This window comes from Chelonoidis abingdonii, chromosome 6 (assembly GCF_003597395.2).
Source record: "Chelonoidis abingdonii isolate Lonesome George chromosome 6, CheloAbing_2.0, whole genome shotgun sequence".
Lineage (NCBI taxonomy): Eukaryota > Metazoa > Chordata > Testudines > Testudinidae > Chelonoidis > Chelonoidis abingdonii.
This window is the reverse complement of record NC_133774.1, coordinates 48,531,096-48,548,507: the sequence shown is the minus strand read 5'-3', so window position 1 is coordinate 48,548,507 and position 17,412 is coordinate 48,531,096. Positions and strand designations below refer to the sequence as shown.

At 39.9% G+C, this 17,412-nt stretch overlaps 1 protein-coding gene across 1 annotated transcript in view; it reads left to right on the top strand.

Annotated features, from left to right (window-relative positions):
* The window catches only part of SV2C (synaptic vesicle glycoprotein 2C), a 187,033-nt gene extending 171,013 nt beyond the window's left edge, over positions 1-16,020 (top strand). The window contains exons 11-13 of the mRNA XM_032774308.2: positions 3,397-3,600; positions 4,417-4,576; positions 14,672-16,020. Coding sequence (XP_032630199.1) covers positions 3,397-3,600; positions 4,417-4,576; positions 14,672-14,855 — 548 coding nt within the window. The 3' untranslated portion in view covers positions 14,856-16,020. The remainder of the gene's footprint in view (positions 1-3,396; positions 3,601-4,416; positions 4,577-14,671) is intronic.
* Positions 16,021-17,412: the final 1,392 nt, after the last annotated feature.

Sequence of the window (17,412 nt, the reverse complement as noted above, 5' to 3'; positions counted from 1 at the left end):
TGTGTACTGGATGCCGCGGACAGAGAGGCGATACTCCAGCGCTACACAGCAGCATTCACTTGCTTTTGCAATGATAGCAGAGATGGTTACCGGTCGTTCTGTACCGTCTACTGCCGGAGAAAACTGGCAATGAGATGACGTTTATCTCTCCCCCTCTGTACTGTCCGCTGCTATCATGAGTGCCCCTGGCTGAAATCGGCCGGGGGCGCAACGCCAAAAGCAAAATTGGGATTGACTCACTTGGGACTGAGTCAATCCCTCCTTATGGTTTCTAAAAATAGAGTCAGTCCTGCCTAGAATAAGGGGCAAGTGTATTAGAGGACCAGTGTATCAGAGCACAGCTGCTCCGTGTCAGTATTCACAGGGGGTGCCCCTGCAACAACCCACCCGTTGCTTCCCTCCTCCCCCAACCTTCCTGGGCTACCTGTGGCAGTGTCCCCCCCATTTGTGTCATGAAGTTATAAAGAATGCAGGAATAAAGAACAGAGACTTGTTAGTGAGATAAAAATGAGGGGGAGGCAGCCTCCCAGGCGCTATGACAGTCCAGGCAGTACAGAAATCTTTTCTTTACACAGAAAGGGAGGGGCTGATGAAGCTCAGCCCCCAGTTGCTATGATGAAGACGGTACCAGCCGTTCTGTACCATCTACTGGGAAAACTGGGAGTCATTCCCATTTTTACCCAGGTTATTAGCCGCCCCCGGCCAGCCTCAGCTAAGGCCAGCCAGGAGCACTCACGGGCTGATGGCGAATGATGACGGATATCAGTCATATTGTACCGTCTACCACCGGGGGAGGGGGAGAGGAGAGAAACGGATACTGCTCTTCACTGCTGCTGCAGCATCGCGTCTACCAGCAGCATTCAGTACACATAGGGTGACATTGAAAGAAGTCAAGAAATGATTTCTTTTCCCTTTTCTTTCACGTGGTGGGGGGGGGGGAAGAAACTGAGGAGCTATTCCCTGAACCACGCCAGACACTGTGTTTGAACCTACAGACATTGGGAGCTCAGCCAAGAATGCAAATACTTTTCAGAGACTGCCCGGAGGCCAATAACGTCGATTTCCGTCCACACTAACCGTAATCCGATATGTTAATATCGAATTTAGCGCTACTCCTCTCGTCGGGGTGGAGTACAGAAATCGATTTAAAGAGCCCTTTATATCGATATAAAGGGCGTTGTAGTGTGGACGGGTACAGCGTTAAATGATTTAACGCTCTTTAAATCGACTTAAACGCATAGTGTAGACCAGGCCTCAGTTTCACTCCACAGCTGCCGGTTACCCTCTTCTCTCCTGCCCTGTCCCTCTCATCTCCCTTCCCTTCAATGTATTCTTTCCCCAACCCTTTTTCTTTCCATTTAGCTGATCCTTTCCTAACTAAATCTGTCTTTTAAAAAAAGTGGAAATAACATGGCATTTGGTGTTACATTGGCACACATTGTGCTGATGTGTTTAAACTCCTTCTCCCACCCTCTGTCTGTCTTGCCTATTTAGACTGCAAGCTCTTCTGGGAAGGGGCTGTTTACTACTGTGATTGTCCAGTACTAGCACAATTGGACCTCACCCTTGATTGGTCCTTAGGCACTACTGTAATAAATATGCGCAGCAATAATAATGAAAATAAGTGTAAAGGAACACACCCTTTTAAAAGATCGCATGCCCACTGTTAATTCAGGGAGTGAATTTTAAATCTCTTCAGTTTGTTAACTGTCTCTGTGGAGTTTCAAAAGACATAAGAGAAAGTTTGTTTACTTGTATAGTGATTGCTCTAGTTAGGCTTATATCTGACTTGGGAGTTTGAAAAAGATCAGTGCCAGAGCTGGCATACCTGTCTAGTAGTGATATGCAATATGCTACTATGTTTAGGGGAGGGGATCTGCGTTCACAGTTCATACCCTTTCTTTCTCTCTTTTTTTTTTTCCTCTTTCTTTCTCTTTCCCCCTCCCTCCCTCCCATCCCCCATTACCTAGGCCAATAAGAGATGGGAATATTGCAGAGACAATGGGGCAGGGCCTGATCTTATTTACACAGTCATAAATCCAGCGTAGCTCCATTTTGTCCAACTGAATCCAATGTAAATGAGATGAGAATCTGGTTCACTGGGCTTAACATTTGGGGGATGTAGCAGCTCTTATTGCTCTCCCACATGGCCATCTTGCAACCTATGTTGGTAGGTGTCTGAGGTAAAAATGCCCAGCCCTCTTTGCCTGAAGGGAAAGTCTATGTGACTCAGGGCCTCAAGGCTGACAGCAGTAAGAAAAACAAAGGGGGAAATGCAGGGTCTGATCTTCCAGAGTGAGTTTGGAGGACACTGGAGGAAAACTGTCTGCATTTAATAGCTTGTTCGCTTCCTGGTTCAAAACATAACAAATGGAAATGCTAGTGAGCGAGCACACTAGCTTTATACCTCTGGAGAACTGTGTTCAAATCCCTAACATGGTCCAGGGCTACTATGGAGGGCCCTTGAAGTAAATGGCCATGTGGGACAACAAGGTGGAAACTGGGCAGTCACTGATGCTCTGGCTTCATTTGTGTCTCACTAAAAAGGAAACAACCAAACCCACACCTCAGGCTGTGTTTGCAGAGCTGGTACTTAGGGCTTCTCTACATAAGGGGCAATGTGCACCAGGTGTCAATTGGAAAGTGCAGTAACTGCCCTGTGTAGACCCTGCTGACATGCTCTAAAAGGTTCCTAGTTCATCAGCAGGGTCTACATGGGATCTTACAGCACCCTCAAATTTATACCCCTCTGGAGGGCATTGCTTCCCTGTGTAGACAAGCCCTTAGAAAAACCTAATTGCCTCTCAGTGATTCCAGAGCATTTTTGCAGTCACTTTTTTAGAATAGAACTGAATTTGAAAGCTAATACATTCTGATCCCAAATGAAAATGAGTCTCATCTGATTTTCTAGTTGACATTCGCCCTTACCACAAACCCACCAAAAGGTGACATGATTGACAGTCTGTGTTCAAGTGAGACCCAGGTCTGTAGCTGAACAAGAATGAGGAACATTGACAATCCTATGTGTTGGAAGTTTGTAAATCTTCAGTATGCCGGGTGGTAGGCTGTATTATCAGCCTCCAGCTGAGCAGAGCACTTATGGAACTTTAAGCACCAGTTTATGTCCTTTATTTTCATAAGCTCTGAATTCATCTGGAGTGTGTGTGTGTGTGTGTGTGTGTGTGTGTGTGTATAGTATAATATAGTATAGTAAAATATGGGAAAAATACCAACAAGTAACAGCAGTAACTAGCCATATTATACTAAGCAAAGCAGCATGTAAGCTCCTATTTATTAATGAGCGTGTCTAATTTTGGGATGTTTTAAATCCTATGCTTCTCACAGGGTTATGAGTTAGCTGATATTATTTTGCTGACACTTCCCTTGTTTCCACAGATCTTGAGCAATATAAATTCATTGACACTGAATTTATAAACTGCATATTTAAGCACAACAAGACAGGATGTCAGATTACCTTTGATGATGACTACAGTGCCTATTGGATTTACTTTGTTAATTTCCTGGGAACTTTGGCTGTGTTACCAGGGAATATTGTATCTGCTCTTCTGATGGACAGAATTGGACGTTTAACGATGTTAGGTATGGGCTTTGTCAAAATCCCCCCCAAAAAACCTAAAGCAGTCTAGATAAAACAAAGTTTTCTCTTTTAGGGTTTGCTGTTCATAAAGGCAAGAAGAAATCCCTTCCAGCGACTTTTTCATTAGTGTATAATCCTAATTACCTATTCAAAAACACCCAAATGTTAGACAGTTTGGAAATTAACAGCTAAGGAGCCCAGCCAATTCTCAACTGCCATATATTTGTTCATCACTCAGTATTACCATAAAATAAGTATTGTGGGATTTTTAAAAGTGTTCATTATTGGCTTACTCCATTAAAGGGAGAGGGAGTTGTGCACAGGTAATCCTCAGATGGTGCAACAGACCATTTAGTGAGTGTAGGGAACCATCTAGCTAGTATAATTTAGAGGAGCCCGTAGACAAGTTTCTATTTTGGGACATTAGTGGAAGTTGAAAATCAGATGTCAACTCTTCATAATGACAAATTTATGCTCATTTTACTTAAATGACGAAGTAATTTATTACGTTGATTTTCTATGAGCAACATTGTACATGAAGACTGAATCCTACTAAATTATTCTTGTTAGTTTACTATGGTATGTAAATGCATTCCTTGTAATTGCAAAAAGTATGGTCCCAACTGATAGTTGCCAGAGAAATTGGTTCTGTGTTAGAATTTAGTTTTAAACTCAAATATGCAGTTTAGTGGTTTAAACTGTCCAATGTAGAAAGTCCATTGTTATGCAAAACAAACAAGATTATAAATATTTTTATTCTGTAAAAACGATGATTTTTTTTATTTATTTATTTATTTTTTGATCTGCCTTGAATATAGGTGGTTCTATGGTACTCTCTGGAATTAGCTGTTTTTTCTTGTGGTTTGGTACGAGTGAATCCATGATGATAGGCATGCTGTGTTTGTACAATGGTCTCACCATCTCAGCATGGAACTCCCTTGATGTCATTACTGTGGAACTGTATCCTACGGACAGAAGGTACATTGAAATATAACTGTGTTAGTCCTGCTGGCTCCATTGCAAAACATACTCAGAGTCTTATAATGTGTGCTAGTCTTCCACTCCTCATTTCTCTTGCAAACAGAGGAAAAAAGAATCTGGTTTCTGAGCAGTTTGATAATGATTTGAGACATATTTTGCATCAGATACCTCTTCTTTTGAATTAATACCATAAGAAGTATAGCTGATGTGAAACATGTAGGTTCAAATTCTGCTCTCATTTAGACTGTGCTAATCTGCAGTGATTCTGCTGACTTCAGTGGACTGATTCTAGATTTACAATAGTATAACTAAAGGACAGAATTTGAACCAAAGTATAGTTGTGTGTCGACTTTGAAATGATGTGGAGACTGTAATATCAAATCCCTGTGCCAGTGATTATAGCACATTTTTGGAGGGCTAATATGTCGGGCCAAATATGAACTATTAATCGGTCCTGTGAGGATTTGTATGAAGGGTCAGCAGGTATGTATGTGATCTCTTCATTAACCAGCTACAAAGAAGCCTCTAGAGCACTGCTTCTGACCTTTCCAGGCTCTTGAAAAAGGCCCCCAGGCCAATTTCTGCAAGAAAGTTTCTCATCTAAACCTGAGATTGGAGCTCTAGATCATTGGTCTAATGTCAGTGAAGGGATTAAAAGGACAAGGATGTATAAGATGTTGTAGTTCATAAAGAGTAAATCTAGTAGATCTGAAAACTGAGACAGTTTATTTTCTTTTATTCTTGAAAAAATGCTTCTGTTGTAATTGTTCATATTCCTGTCAGTGAAGCCGGGGAGCATCTTTTCTCACGTTGTTGTACATCATGTCATGAAGGCATTAGACATTTCTAATACTGGACATAAAAATACCTAGAGGCTACTTATTGCCTAATGCCTTACATGCTATTCCAAGCTTTGGGGTGAATATATGCATAGACATTTCCTCGGGAAAGGAGAAATTATAGATACAATTGTAAGTACAACACTCACCTCTAGTTCCTCTTTGGCAGAAAGGCTTCAAAGATCTTTTCTTTTTTTACCCTGGAAGTTCATCTCCATTGTTGTAGCTATCTCAAGGTGACCGTACCAGATGACTTATGAATCCAAAGCATTCTATTTTTATGTCACTGTGTTTTTATTACACCTCAAGAAGTGCTCTTCCGGTAATAATCATCCCATCAACCAAGCATTATAAACCTTCTTTACAGATGGCTGTTTTCTTGGCGTTCCTGAATGTAATAGAAGTAAATATTTTACTAAAGCCAAGTAGAGGAAAATTTACTGTGATAAAACTCATTGTATTTTTCTTCCACTAAAATTAATATTTTTTAATAACAAAAAGTTACTGCTGGTAACTACTCCATCTACTTTTTTACATTTCAGCATATATCCTAGTGAGTCTGCACTGCATCTTTACTTAATAGTTGCTCTTTAGCAGTTTCTGCTAATACCACTACTATGACAAAGTATTTTCCTATTTGTCCCTTTTAAAACAATTCACACACAATAACAGCTGCCCACAGTTCCACCACAAAAGATGACTTCCAACTGAAATTCCTTCTACAAGGGCTCAACCAGAGAGCAAATATTTTTATATTCCATAAAAAGGCTGGTTGATAGAATCTGCTGATCTTTGACTGGCCATTGGTAATATATACCAGATTTTCACAAGGGCCAGATTTTCACAAGAGCTCAGCTCCCAGCACCACCTGTTGTCAGTGGGAGCTGTTGAGTAGGAACTGTGGCCCTAACAGTGGCCTTCTGGGTTATTTATATGCAGGGCTGGCCCTATGTTTTGTAGAGTTATGTGCAGAGCAGCACTTGCGTGGACCTAATTTGCTGCTCCTTTTCCTGTAACTGGCCACCTCCTCCCCTCTCAGTGTGTTCCAATGCCAATTCCTGCTGCCTGTGATCCCCTCTCCCTGTAGTGACTCCCTATCCTTTGCCCGTTTATGAGGCTCCATGGGCTCTGAGGTTCCATCTACATTGCCTAGGAAACCAGGAGCAGAGAAGAAGTATGACTTCTAAAGAGGGACTATAGACCTAATCCAAAAACCACTGAAGTAATTAGATTCCTGTGGGAAGGAAGTGTTCTCTGAGAGTAGTTCCCAGAGGGTAGTTATCAGTGGTTTACAGTCATGCTGGAAAGGCATAAAGAGGGGGGTCCCACAGGGATCAGTTCTGGGTCTGGTTCTATTCAATATCTTCATCAATGATTTAGATAATGACAGAGAGAGTACACAAAGTTTGCAGACAATACCAAGCTGGGAGGGGCTGCAAGTGCTATGGCAGATAGCGACACATTTAATTTTTCCCTGTGTTGGTATGACTACAGGAGAGTGTGCGGGTTGTTTCAGTAACCTAACTGCATTTGTGAACCTTAACATGTTTAGGTTTCTTTTAAGTTTAACCTTAGCTGTGAGTTTCCTGGGTTTTCTAAAGCTTGGGTTTGAGGTAATTACAATACTCCTTTAATGTAGTTTGTCCTAAATGACTGCTATGTACTAACTCCATCTTCATACTTTTTGTCTGGATGTACAGTATAAATCTTCATCGGAGCTGTTCAACTGCAAATATAAGAGACTACATAGAGTGTGAAATAGGAGATACACCTGTTCTCTAAGATTTTAAATGTACACAACAGTAACTCTGGTACTTCTGGGTTTTTTCTTTACTGCTTTATAAACACATTTTTGTACAATACAATAATGATTAGCTTCATTAGTCCAGTTTCTAACCCCATAAAACAGGTCATTAAAGATAGTAACTTGTTGAGCATCACCTCCCTTCTGGATAGGTTGCTCAGCCAACATACTGGTCAAGTACACTCACAAGTTTGGAAATGCCAGAATTAAGGTTGCTTAGCAACCTTTAATCAGCCCCCCATATTTATTTTTCTGATGGGACCGTGACTCACTCAGTGCACAGGGGTCGGCAACCTTTCAGAAGTGGTGTGCCGAGTCTTCATTTATTCACTCTGATTTAAGGTTTCGCGTGCCAGTAATACATTTTAACGTTTTTAGAAGGTCTCTTTCTATAAGTCTATAATATATAACTAAACTATTGTTGTATATAAAGTAAATAAGGTTTTTAAAATGTTTAAGAAACTTCATTTAAAATTAAATTAAAATGCAGAGCTCCCCCAGAGCGGTGGCCAGGACCCGGCAGTGTGAGTGCCACTGAAAATCAGCTCACGTGCCACCTTCGAAACACGTGCCATAGGTTGCCTACCCCTGATTTAGCATGTGGCTCCATACATTGTCTACTGCACACCATCGAAACCGTGCACTGACTACAGAATTATTAGTTACCCCTGTGTTTTCTCCCTTAAGGTGCTCTTCTAGTTTCTTAGTCCTTCGCAATCATAAATTAATGAATCTTCACAACATCCCAGTGAGGAAAGGTGGTATTATTGTTCCCTTTTCACACAAGAGGAACTGAGGTACGGTCAGAAGTGTCCACTAGTTTTGAGTTTCCAATCTGAGACAGCTAAGATCGAACTCTTCAGAATACTTAGCATCGTATAACAGTTTATATGTTCAAAGCAGAGCTCCCATTAACTTCAGTTGCAGCTATGAGCTGCAGGACTTCTGCCAATCAGATTCCGGGGTCTCGAATTGGACACCCGGATAATGAGGAACACACAATTTCTGAAGTGTGGTTAGCGACTTGCCTGGCATCACATAGGGACTCTTTAGTAGAGGCAGGGATAGAATCCCGTTCTGCAGGCCAGTATTCAATTACCTTAAGATGAGACTGTCCTTTCTCCTCGGCATTCCCATGATTCATTCAGTACACACCTTCCAGCTTCTTCATCAAATGAGGCAGGGGTCCTACAGACAACAGTCTCCTTCATTGTACAGCCCTGATTTATCCCCAGAGCAGGTCCATGCCGTGCACTGAATCAGGCAAGGGACCTGTGGTGGAAAAGATAGTGTGCAGTCAAGTAATTAAAGACTGTACCATAATTCATATGCACGAGGAGGTAGAATTAAGGTTGCACAGGCAACCAGCTCTAACTGTAATACACATTTGAATGGAATAGAGCTAAAATTCTCTAGAGAAGAGATGTTTAGGAAGATTTTCTTTCTTTAACATTCAATTGCAACATTCATGGAAATGACAACAGCTTCTTGTGAACTAGTTTGGGAAGCACCACGATTAGAAGTTAGAACACTCACCCAGGAGTAGCTAACCAGATAAATAAGCCAAACCTAAGCGGACTTTTGAAAGACTGAAAAGTATAATCATCTCATTGTACCTCCTCACAGTCACATTAGATCAAGTAATCCAACAGTTCATTAACTTCACTAGGTCTGCCAGACATCTGGATTTTGATCTTGGCCAGCTAATTTAGAGTTCACAATGTACTGTAAAATGCAATCATCATATCCTGCCTTTTCCCAGAGCATTTGAAAAGAGTGCAGAGAGTTCAGTCAAAAATGAAAAATTACAGATCTACCTACTGCTCAGTGCACCCATCCTTCATTTCCCTTTCTGAGCCTGGAGAACTCCCCCAGAGTGATAAACATTATCCACAGGATATTTTAAACCTTATATCGTATTGTTGTTGCTGTCAGAGAAATTTTGTATTCATCTCAGACATAGTTTTGCAGTCACTGACTCACAATACACTTCCTGACAGTTATTTTCTACTGCCATCCTGTGGATGTGGTTCAACTGCACTCTGTGGAAACTCATGTTTCTATTCTTATGACATAAAATGCCTCACAAATCTTTCTTTGCTGTCTTTATTTTTAGGCTACTGCTGTATGTTTTGTTTCAGATATTATCTCAAGGAGGATTCATATGTAATATAATCCTGATCATTCTAATTGGCTGACTTGCACTTGTCCTGTCCAGCAGATGACTTCAGATAAACTCAGCTGAAAAAATTTTGTTGTAAAAAGCAGATGGGTTTTATTAACTCACTTGATCTAGTTTTCTAGGTACTTGTCAAAGTGTCTATCTCCTTCCTGTCTCCCTCTGCCTCTTCAGCATCAAGGATGCAAAAATCTAGGACCCCTAATTCTCTGACTGTAGTTCCTTTTCTTATATCTCCAGTTGTATACTTCTGTGTGTGATGGTGAAATGATCACATTTCAGAGATTTATAACCAGACTATACAATTGTCCTTGGTGAACCATTAATCAGATGCAGAAAGGCAAATTCTGTGGTCCTACTTGTGGGTAAAATTTTGCACCTTCTTAGTCTAGGATATGAAACTGTGCCCTAATGTGAAAGGGAGAAAAACCTGGACATGCTTGGGTTGTTAACATTAGAAGATTGGCCATAACATATTGAGGAAAAACTGCTAGCTTCCATTATATCTTTTCACATATATTTCAGGGAGCCATAATAATGTTATTCATAGTCTTATGCGAAGATGTGGCTGGAACCTGGCACTGGGTCTGGAAACAAAAGTGTCAAATCCCTGGGCTGTACAGACAGGTGCCCCTGCAAATACTGCTGGAATTTCAGGAAGATAGTTACTAGTTGGTATTGCTGCAAGGCCAGACCATTAAGTTTAATAGTAGAAGTACCTGGCCCACAGAAGAATACACATGGGTTCAGGGAAAGAGCTCTGGTGAGCTATATCTTGGGTCACTAACCTCCCATTTTTAGCCACTTTTTTTCATTTGGGACTTTGGCTAAAGGAAGCCATTTCTCTTTGTCATGTCTTAACTAACCCAAACCTCCCTTGCACCAGGATTAAAACCTACCTTCTCACTACCACCACACTGGCAGACCTGTCACATCCCCATATTTCTGGAGGATTTTGCATATTGTTGTTCTAGTATTACTAAGAGATGTAAAATAAATTTTTGAAGAGTTGAACAAACCCACCCCACTGCACTACCAGTATTGATGTGATGTGTTCCTGTCAATTTTCTAAGCTGTGCACAGGATTATGACTACATAACTCCTCTGGTCCCTAATGGGAATCTCACAGCTAAGTCAGAAAACAGGAATTTGTGCCAACTATTTGCCCATTAACTGATCAATGTAGTGCAGATTGGTACAATGTTTGGTAATGACTTTATGCCTTCAGGCATCTGCATTTCAATCCACACTGAGTGCTTTGATGATTCACCAGGTTTCCTTGATGATTCTTAGAATGTAAATACACTTCATCTCTTCTTCGAAGCACAGCAGCAAGGATTGCAGCAGAGAAGGAGACTGGGCCCTCTTGTGCTTGGGAATTGGGGCAGATACATACATTTCTCTGTCCCTCCGTTATACTAGAATGAGTTATGGGTGCACGGAAGGGAAGTATTAATATGGGATTTAATTGATTTGAATCACAAATATTTTAACAAACACGTTTGTATTTTAAAGCTGTAGGGCCTGATTCTGCTTTCCTTGAGCATCGAAACTCTTGTTCGTGTTTATTGGGGCACAAGGCATGCACAGTCGGGCCCATAGTTTAAAGATTCAAGTGAGCGATCAGAGATGATTGAAAATAGAGAGAACACTGTTCAGATGCACCAAGAAAAGACTACATTATTCAGACGTTTTTCTTCATTCTTTGAACATCTTATTTTTATTCCTGGTCACAATTAACAACATAGTATTTTATGCAACATTTTATGCGTGGAGACTGCATAAAGATCAAAAGATGACATTTACTACAGGGTTGTTCATTTTAAAACTTCGAAACAGTCAAGGCCAAAGAAAAATGGGCTTATTTTAACAGTCTTATTCATCTCTTTATGATCATTTGACAATGTTCATAAGATCAGAAAATTAGCAGCACCATCCAGTTGCAAAAGTTTGACTATGCCAATTATATTTTGCAAAAGAGCTGGGCTTTTTCAGTACCTGAATACTGCACCAATTTAGTTCAAATATATTACATACCATCTTTAAAAAGTACCTTCATATTTGAGTTAAAATACAGACACATCCATCTGATAAGTCTTGGAATATACTGCAGGTTCTGAATGTGCTAGTTGTAGAGCACAGGATATGAAAATACATGTTCCAAATGCTCAGGAAATTATATGCAGGCCCTTGTTATAACTAGATGATGTAAGCAGATAGCACCTGTGAAGCAATTTACCTCTACAGAATAATATAAAAAGTATCTCCATATGTTCCCTAGCGTTGCCCTTCCAAAGATTTTATGTCTAGATCTGTGTGTAAATTTGCATTAGCTAGATCTATATTCTTTTGTTAGTTCTGTTAACTCTTATTCTGTTAGCTTTTACTGCATTTAGGCTGAGACCTGTGGACAGAAAAGGATTACCTTATCTCTACATAAACATTGTTTTTCTCAGTGTTCATAATCTTTTGGGCAAATTTTGGCCTTAGGGCACTAGTGGAAGCTACAATAAGTGTGTGCGTGTGTGTGTGTATATAATATAAAAAAATTAGGGCTGTCAATCACAGTTAACTCATGTGATTAATCGCACTTATAACACTAGAATACCAATTGAAATTTATTAAATATTTTTGGATGTTTTTCCACATTTCCAATATTGACTTCAATTACAACACAGAATATAAAGTTCACAGTACTCACTTTATATTATTTTTATTACAAATATATGCACTGTAAAAATGATAAAATACTATTTCTTTAGTTTAATTCACCTCACACAAGTACTGAAGTGCAATCTCTTTATGGTGAAAGTGTAACTTACAAATGCAGATTTTTTTTGGTTACATAACTGCACTCAAAAACAAAACAGTGTAAAACTTTAGAGCCTACAAGTCCACTCAGTGCTACTTCTTGGTGAGCCAATCACTCAGACAAACAAGGTTGGTTATAATTTGCAGAAAATAATGCTGCTTGCTTCTTATTTACAATGGCATCAGAAAGTGAGAACAGGCGTTCGCATGGCACTTTTGTAGCCAGAGTTGCTAAATATTTACATGCCAGTGCACTAAGGATTCATATGTCCCTTCATGCTTCAACTATCATTCTAGAGGACATGCGTCCATGCTGATGATGACTTCTGCTTGATAACAGTCCAAAGCAGCGTGGACTGACGCACATTTATTTTCATCATCTGAGTCTGATGCCACCAGCAGAAGGTTGATTTTCTTTTTTGGTGGTTTGGGTTCTGTAGTTTCTGCATCAGTGTGTTGCTCTTTTAAGACTTCTAAAAGCATGCTCTACACCTCGTCCCTCTCAGATTTTGGACGGCACTTCAGATTCTTAAACCTTGGGTTGAGTGCTTTAGCTATTTTTAGAAATCTCACATGGGTTCCTTCTTTGTGTTTTGTCAAATCTGCTGTGAAAGTGTTCTTAAAACAAACAGGTGCTGGGTCATCATCGGAGACTGCTATAACATGAAATATTTGCAGAATGCGGGTAAAAACTAGAGTAGGCTCTAAAGTTTACATTGTTTTATTTTTTAATGCAGTTTTTTTGGTACATAATTCTATATTTGTAAGTTCATCTTTCACGATAAAGAGATTGCACTATAGTACTTGTATGAGGTGAATTGAAAAATACAATTTTGGACTTTTTTTGTTTTTTACTGTGCAAATATTTGTAATAAAAAATAAATTGAGCACTGTGCACTTTGTATTCTGTTATAATTGACATTAATATATTTGAAAATGTAGTAAATCCAAAAATATTTAAAGTAAATGGTATTCTATTGTTTAACAGCACAATTAATAATGATTAATTTTTTTAATCACTTGATAGCCCTCAGACATATCACTGAGGTTTTTTCCCTGTTGTGGTATGTTAAAGGGGCACCGTGTGGTATAAAAAAGATAATCAATACTTTAATCAAAAGGAACAATATTTTGCTAAAGTTCAAGTATTTTAAAGGTTGCAAGGGAAGCATAAAACACAGCTGTTGGCTGCAAGTGACCTGTGGGCACCAGAGTACGTGCCAAGGGTCTAATATAGCAGTGATGGTTATAATCACACAGCAAGACTGACCATGTGTCATGAGTTCAGAAAGTACATAATTCACAGAGCTAATGTGGAAACAATAGATATCAACACTTATGATTTTTCTCCCATAAGAATTCTTGGAAAAGAAGAATGTTGGCTTCAGCATTTGTACAACATCCCACTACAGTGTCGTTGTCTTGGTCATCAGCCTTCACCCTTGTGTTCCTCTGACTGAAGCCCCTGATGACACAAGACACCTCTGTCCAAACCCATATTGACTAACACTTCTGATACTCTTTGCCTTTCTTTGTTTCTATTAGAGGTTTTGTTCTCTTTGGGACATCCTGTGCAAAATTACCTAAGCAACAGTCTCCATATGATATATTCCTGATTAAACAAGGTTTTTTGAAATCAAAGTCGTTTGCAGAACATATCTAGTTTTAACCTTGTCATCAGCTAAGCAGACAAGTTACTCTTCGGCTTTGATACAGAATATTAATAGGATCATATATTATGTTTCCATAAAGCAATGTCCACTCAGAAGTGTTTTTATTAGATTCTCAGCTAGCAAACCACCTCCCTTCCCTATCCTGCAGAATCTCTTAGGGCACGTCTACCCTTCAAATTAAAACCTATGGCACCAAATTTCAGAGCCTGAGTCAATTGACTCAGACTCATGGGGCTTGGGCTGCGGGGCTGAAAATAGCAGTGTAGATGTTTAGGCTGGGGCTGGAGCCTGTACTTCAAGGCCCTCCCTGGTTGCAGGCTTTCAGAGCTAAGCCTAAATGTCTGCGCTGCAGTTTTATAGCCCCACACATCCCAACTCCACAAGCCTGAGCCAGTTGACCTGGGCGCTGAGACTCAGGGCTGTGGGGTTTTCTTTGCAGTGTAGTATGTATGTAGACCCATTTTTCAAGCCCCCATTCGGTTCATGTCCAAAGTCTTAATGTTCATTATTATATGAGGATGAGATCTCATCAGCATTTCCACCACCTGTTTGATCAGGTGTGCCAGCTGGACGAAATTAAAACTTTCTGTTCCCCATACAAAGATGATCGTCACCTTGTTTTGTTGGCACACTATGCAATCAAGAGGCCAGATCCTCAGCTAGTGTAAATTGAGATGGCTTCACTGAAGTCAATGGGGCTACCCTGATTTACCCCAGCTGAGGATCTGTCCCAGAGGCTTTAATTTTTCAAGCATGTTTAATGTTGTTGTTTTTTTTTTCTTTTAGGGCAACAGGCTTCGGCTTTTTGAATGCACTATGCAAAGCAGCAGCTGTACTTGGAAACTTAATATTTGGTTCCCTTGTTGGCATCACCAAAGCAATCCCCATTCTTCTAGCTTCAACTGTTCTCGTGTGTGGAGGTCTGGTGGGACTTCGACTTCCTGACACAAGAACCCAGGTGTTGATGTAAAACTGGAAAAAAGCCATTTATGATTTATTTCCCTCTCCTTTCAAGTGTCAGCTCTCCTAACTGAATGGTGCAAAGGCTTCAGATTTTCAGTTCTTAGAATGGTGATCAGATAGCAGAAATCTAACTCAAAATGAGATATTTTTCTGTGACAGAGGTTTAGAAACTTCCATAAGAAAGTTTTTAAAGTTTCACCTTCTTTTCATACTTTTGCTGTTTAATACTTTTTATCTTTCAAATTGCAAAGCTACCTCTTGAAACATTTTCAAAGACATATTCAGGAAGAGAAAACCATGCGCGTAGCTAGGTGTTTAAAATGCAAGTGAATGGTCACTTCTTGGACATTAAAAAATAGGTTCTAGATTTTTGCCATGACACTATTGGCTTCCACAGTGATACAGACATCACTTATTTAACAGTATTGGTGCAGTAAATGTCAATCTTACACAGATCAATGCATGCAGCATTAAACAGGAAACTGCATATTCTGCATCTGTACTGAGAATATTAACGTTGTGTGACTATATTTAAGCAGTAGGGACTTCCTGCTTTCTTAGAAAAGGGCACAACAGTCTTTGGCAGTGGCAATGCCTCTTTCAGAGGAAACCATCTTATGTAGATTCAATCGTGGTTAAAGATTAACAATTGCAATCATAATAGTAAAACTATCTGTGCTGAGGAGAAACAACTCCTGTTACAGAGGCCAGCAAAGCTCATAATGAGTGAGGAAAGTAAGAGAATAGGCAAAGCCGCACTTTCACTGCTTTCTGATCCTCCAGAGTGTATTTAAGATGCCAACACTTGGATGTCTGGAAATTTCTGAGCATTTTAGAAAACAAGGGCTTTGACTGAACTTATCTCAGTGTAAACCATGAGTAGTTCTACTCTAGTCAATTGTTCACTAATGTAAAACTAGTGTGAGTGAAGGCAGAATAAAGCCCAATGCCTATATGAAAAGTAAACAGCTTTAAGAAAAGTGCTTTTGCTATTTAACCTACTAACTTTCACTCCCTTGATGACATAACAATATTTAGAAAAATTTTTATATTAGAGTGCCTCCTACATGTTATCTTCGGCCTCTGTTTAACATGATCACAATCTCTGGAACTAAATCATTTACCTACAACTGCTAAACTTAAAAAAAAAAAAAAAAAAAAAAAAAAGACAATGTTAGCCTTAGCTTTGAGTCTCGTGGATTTTATCTGTGTCACAGCCTTAGCAATAGTGAAAAGCCGTTTCCTGTAATTAGGATAGTATCTAATTCTGGCCATTGTGTGCGTCTTGCTCGCTCATTTTACAGGGCACTCCCTTGTGTCACCCCTTAGTCAGATGACTGCCTTGTACTTATTGCACATCTTGTTTCGAAATCTGAAGCCTCTGTACAGATTTAGAGTGATGATCAACAACCAGTGGTAAATAACATTTTTGTACCACATGCTGTCTATTTAAAGTGATATGTTGTGTTCAGTTCTGTATGTTACTTTAAAGAATTATGAAATTCAGTATGTGTAGGGCTATGACCAATGTGGAGGAAAGGGGACATAGGAAAGTGAGGATCAGTTACTGAGGGCTCCAATTCAGGGCTAACATGCTAAAATCTCATTATGTTTAAAAACGTGCTCATTTACTATTAAATCCTCACCACTATTTCACCGTTATCCACAACAATGCTGGTGATTTTGCTAAATCTAGGCTACGTCTTAGATTTCTTGTTTATAGCCACCTCAGTCTATGACTCAGCCTAGATACAGTGTAGCCAACAGCATTAGAGCACATAGTGTGATTGGGATAGGGCAAGTGGTATAAACTGGCCTACAGAAAAAGAAAATAGCGAGTGCCTGGATGCAGCTCCAGGCTACCAGTGAATGTTATAAGATCCTTCCCCTGCACACACTTAAAAAAGTGAGGTGGGGGTGGGAAAAAAGGGAGAGGAGGAGGAAAGGGGGAAAAGAAAAGGAAGAATAGAAGGGGAGAGGAATAAAAAGAAAATAAGTGCAAGCCCTCCCTCCTCCATCTTCCCAACATGTTATGGTGTGAGGGCCAGAGCAGAGAATATAATTGCAGCTGTGTACATACAGTCAGGGGCTTGGTAGTACAGCCGCTTGGAGCACCAGTATTTGACCTTCAGACGTTTAGATCCAGATGTTACTCTACTTCATTGAAGAAGATAAATCACATGCAACTTCATAGGAGAATGCCATATACTGTCTGTGTACATATTAGAGAGAACAAACCAAACTGGCTTATGTTAATGTACCAGAGCCCTCTAATGGATGAAATCATAATTATATATCTGTGTGTCATAGTCCTTATCCTGCTGTGAGGTAACAGATTCTCTTTCAGTTCAAATGTTTGGGTCCCTTGTTATTTGTGGAGGAAGATGCAAGTTCTAGCCTTTTTTCTGCTTTGAAATGAAGAGGGTTCAACCCAGTGCTAATGCTTGCTCCAGGTAGTCAGAGATTTATAACTATAGAAAGAGAGGGCAGGACTAGTATGGTCCTAGTGCATGGTTCCTGCAGGGTGGGATTGAAGTAGGCTGGCAGAGATATGCAGGGAAGCC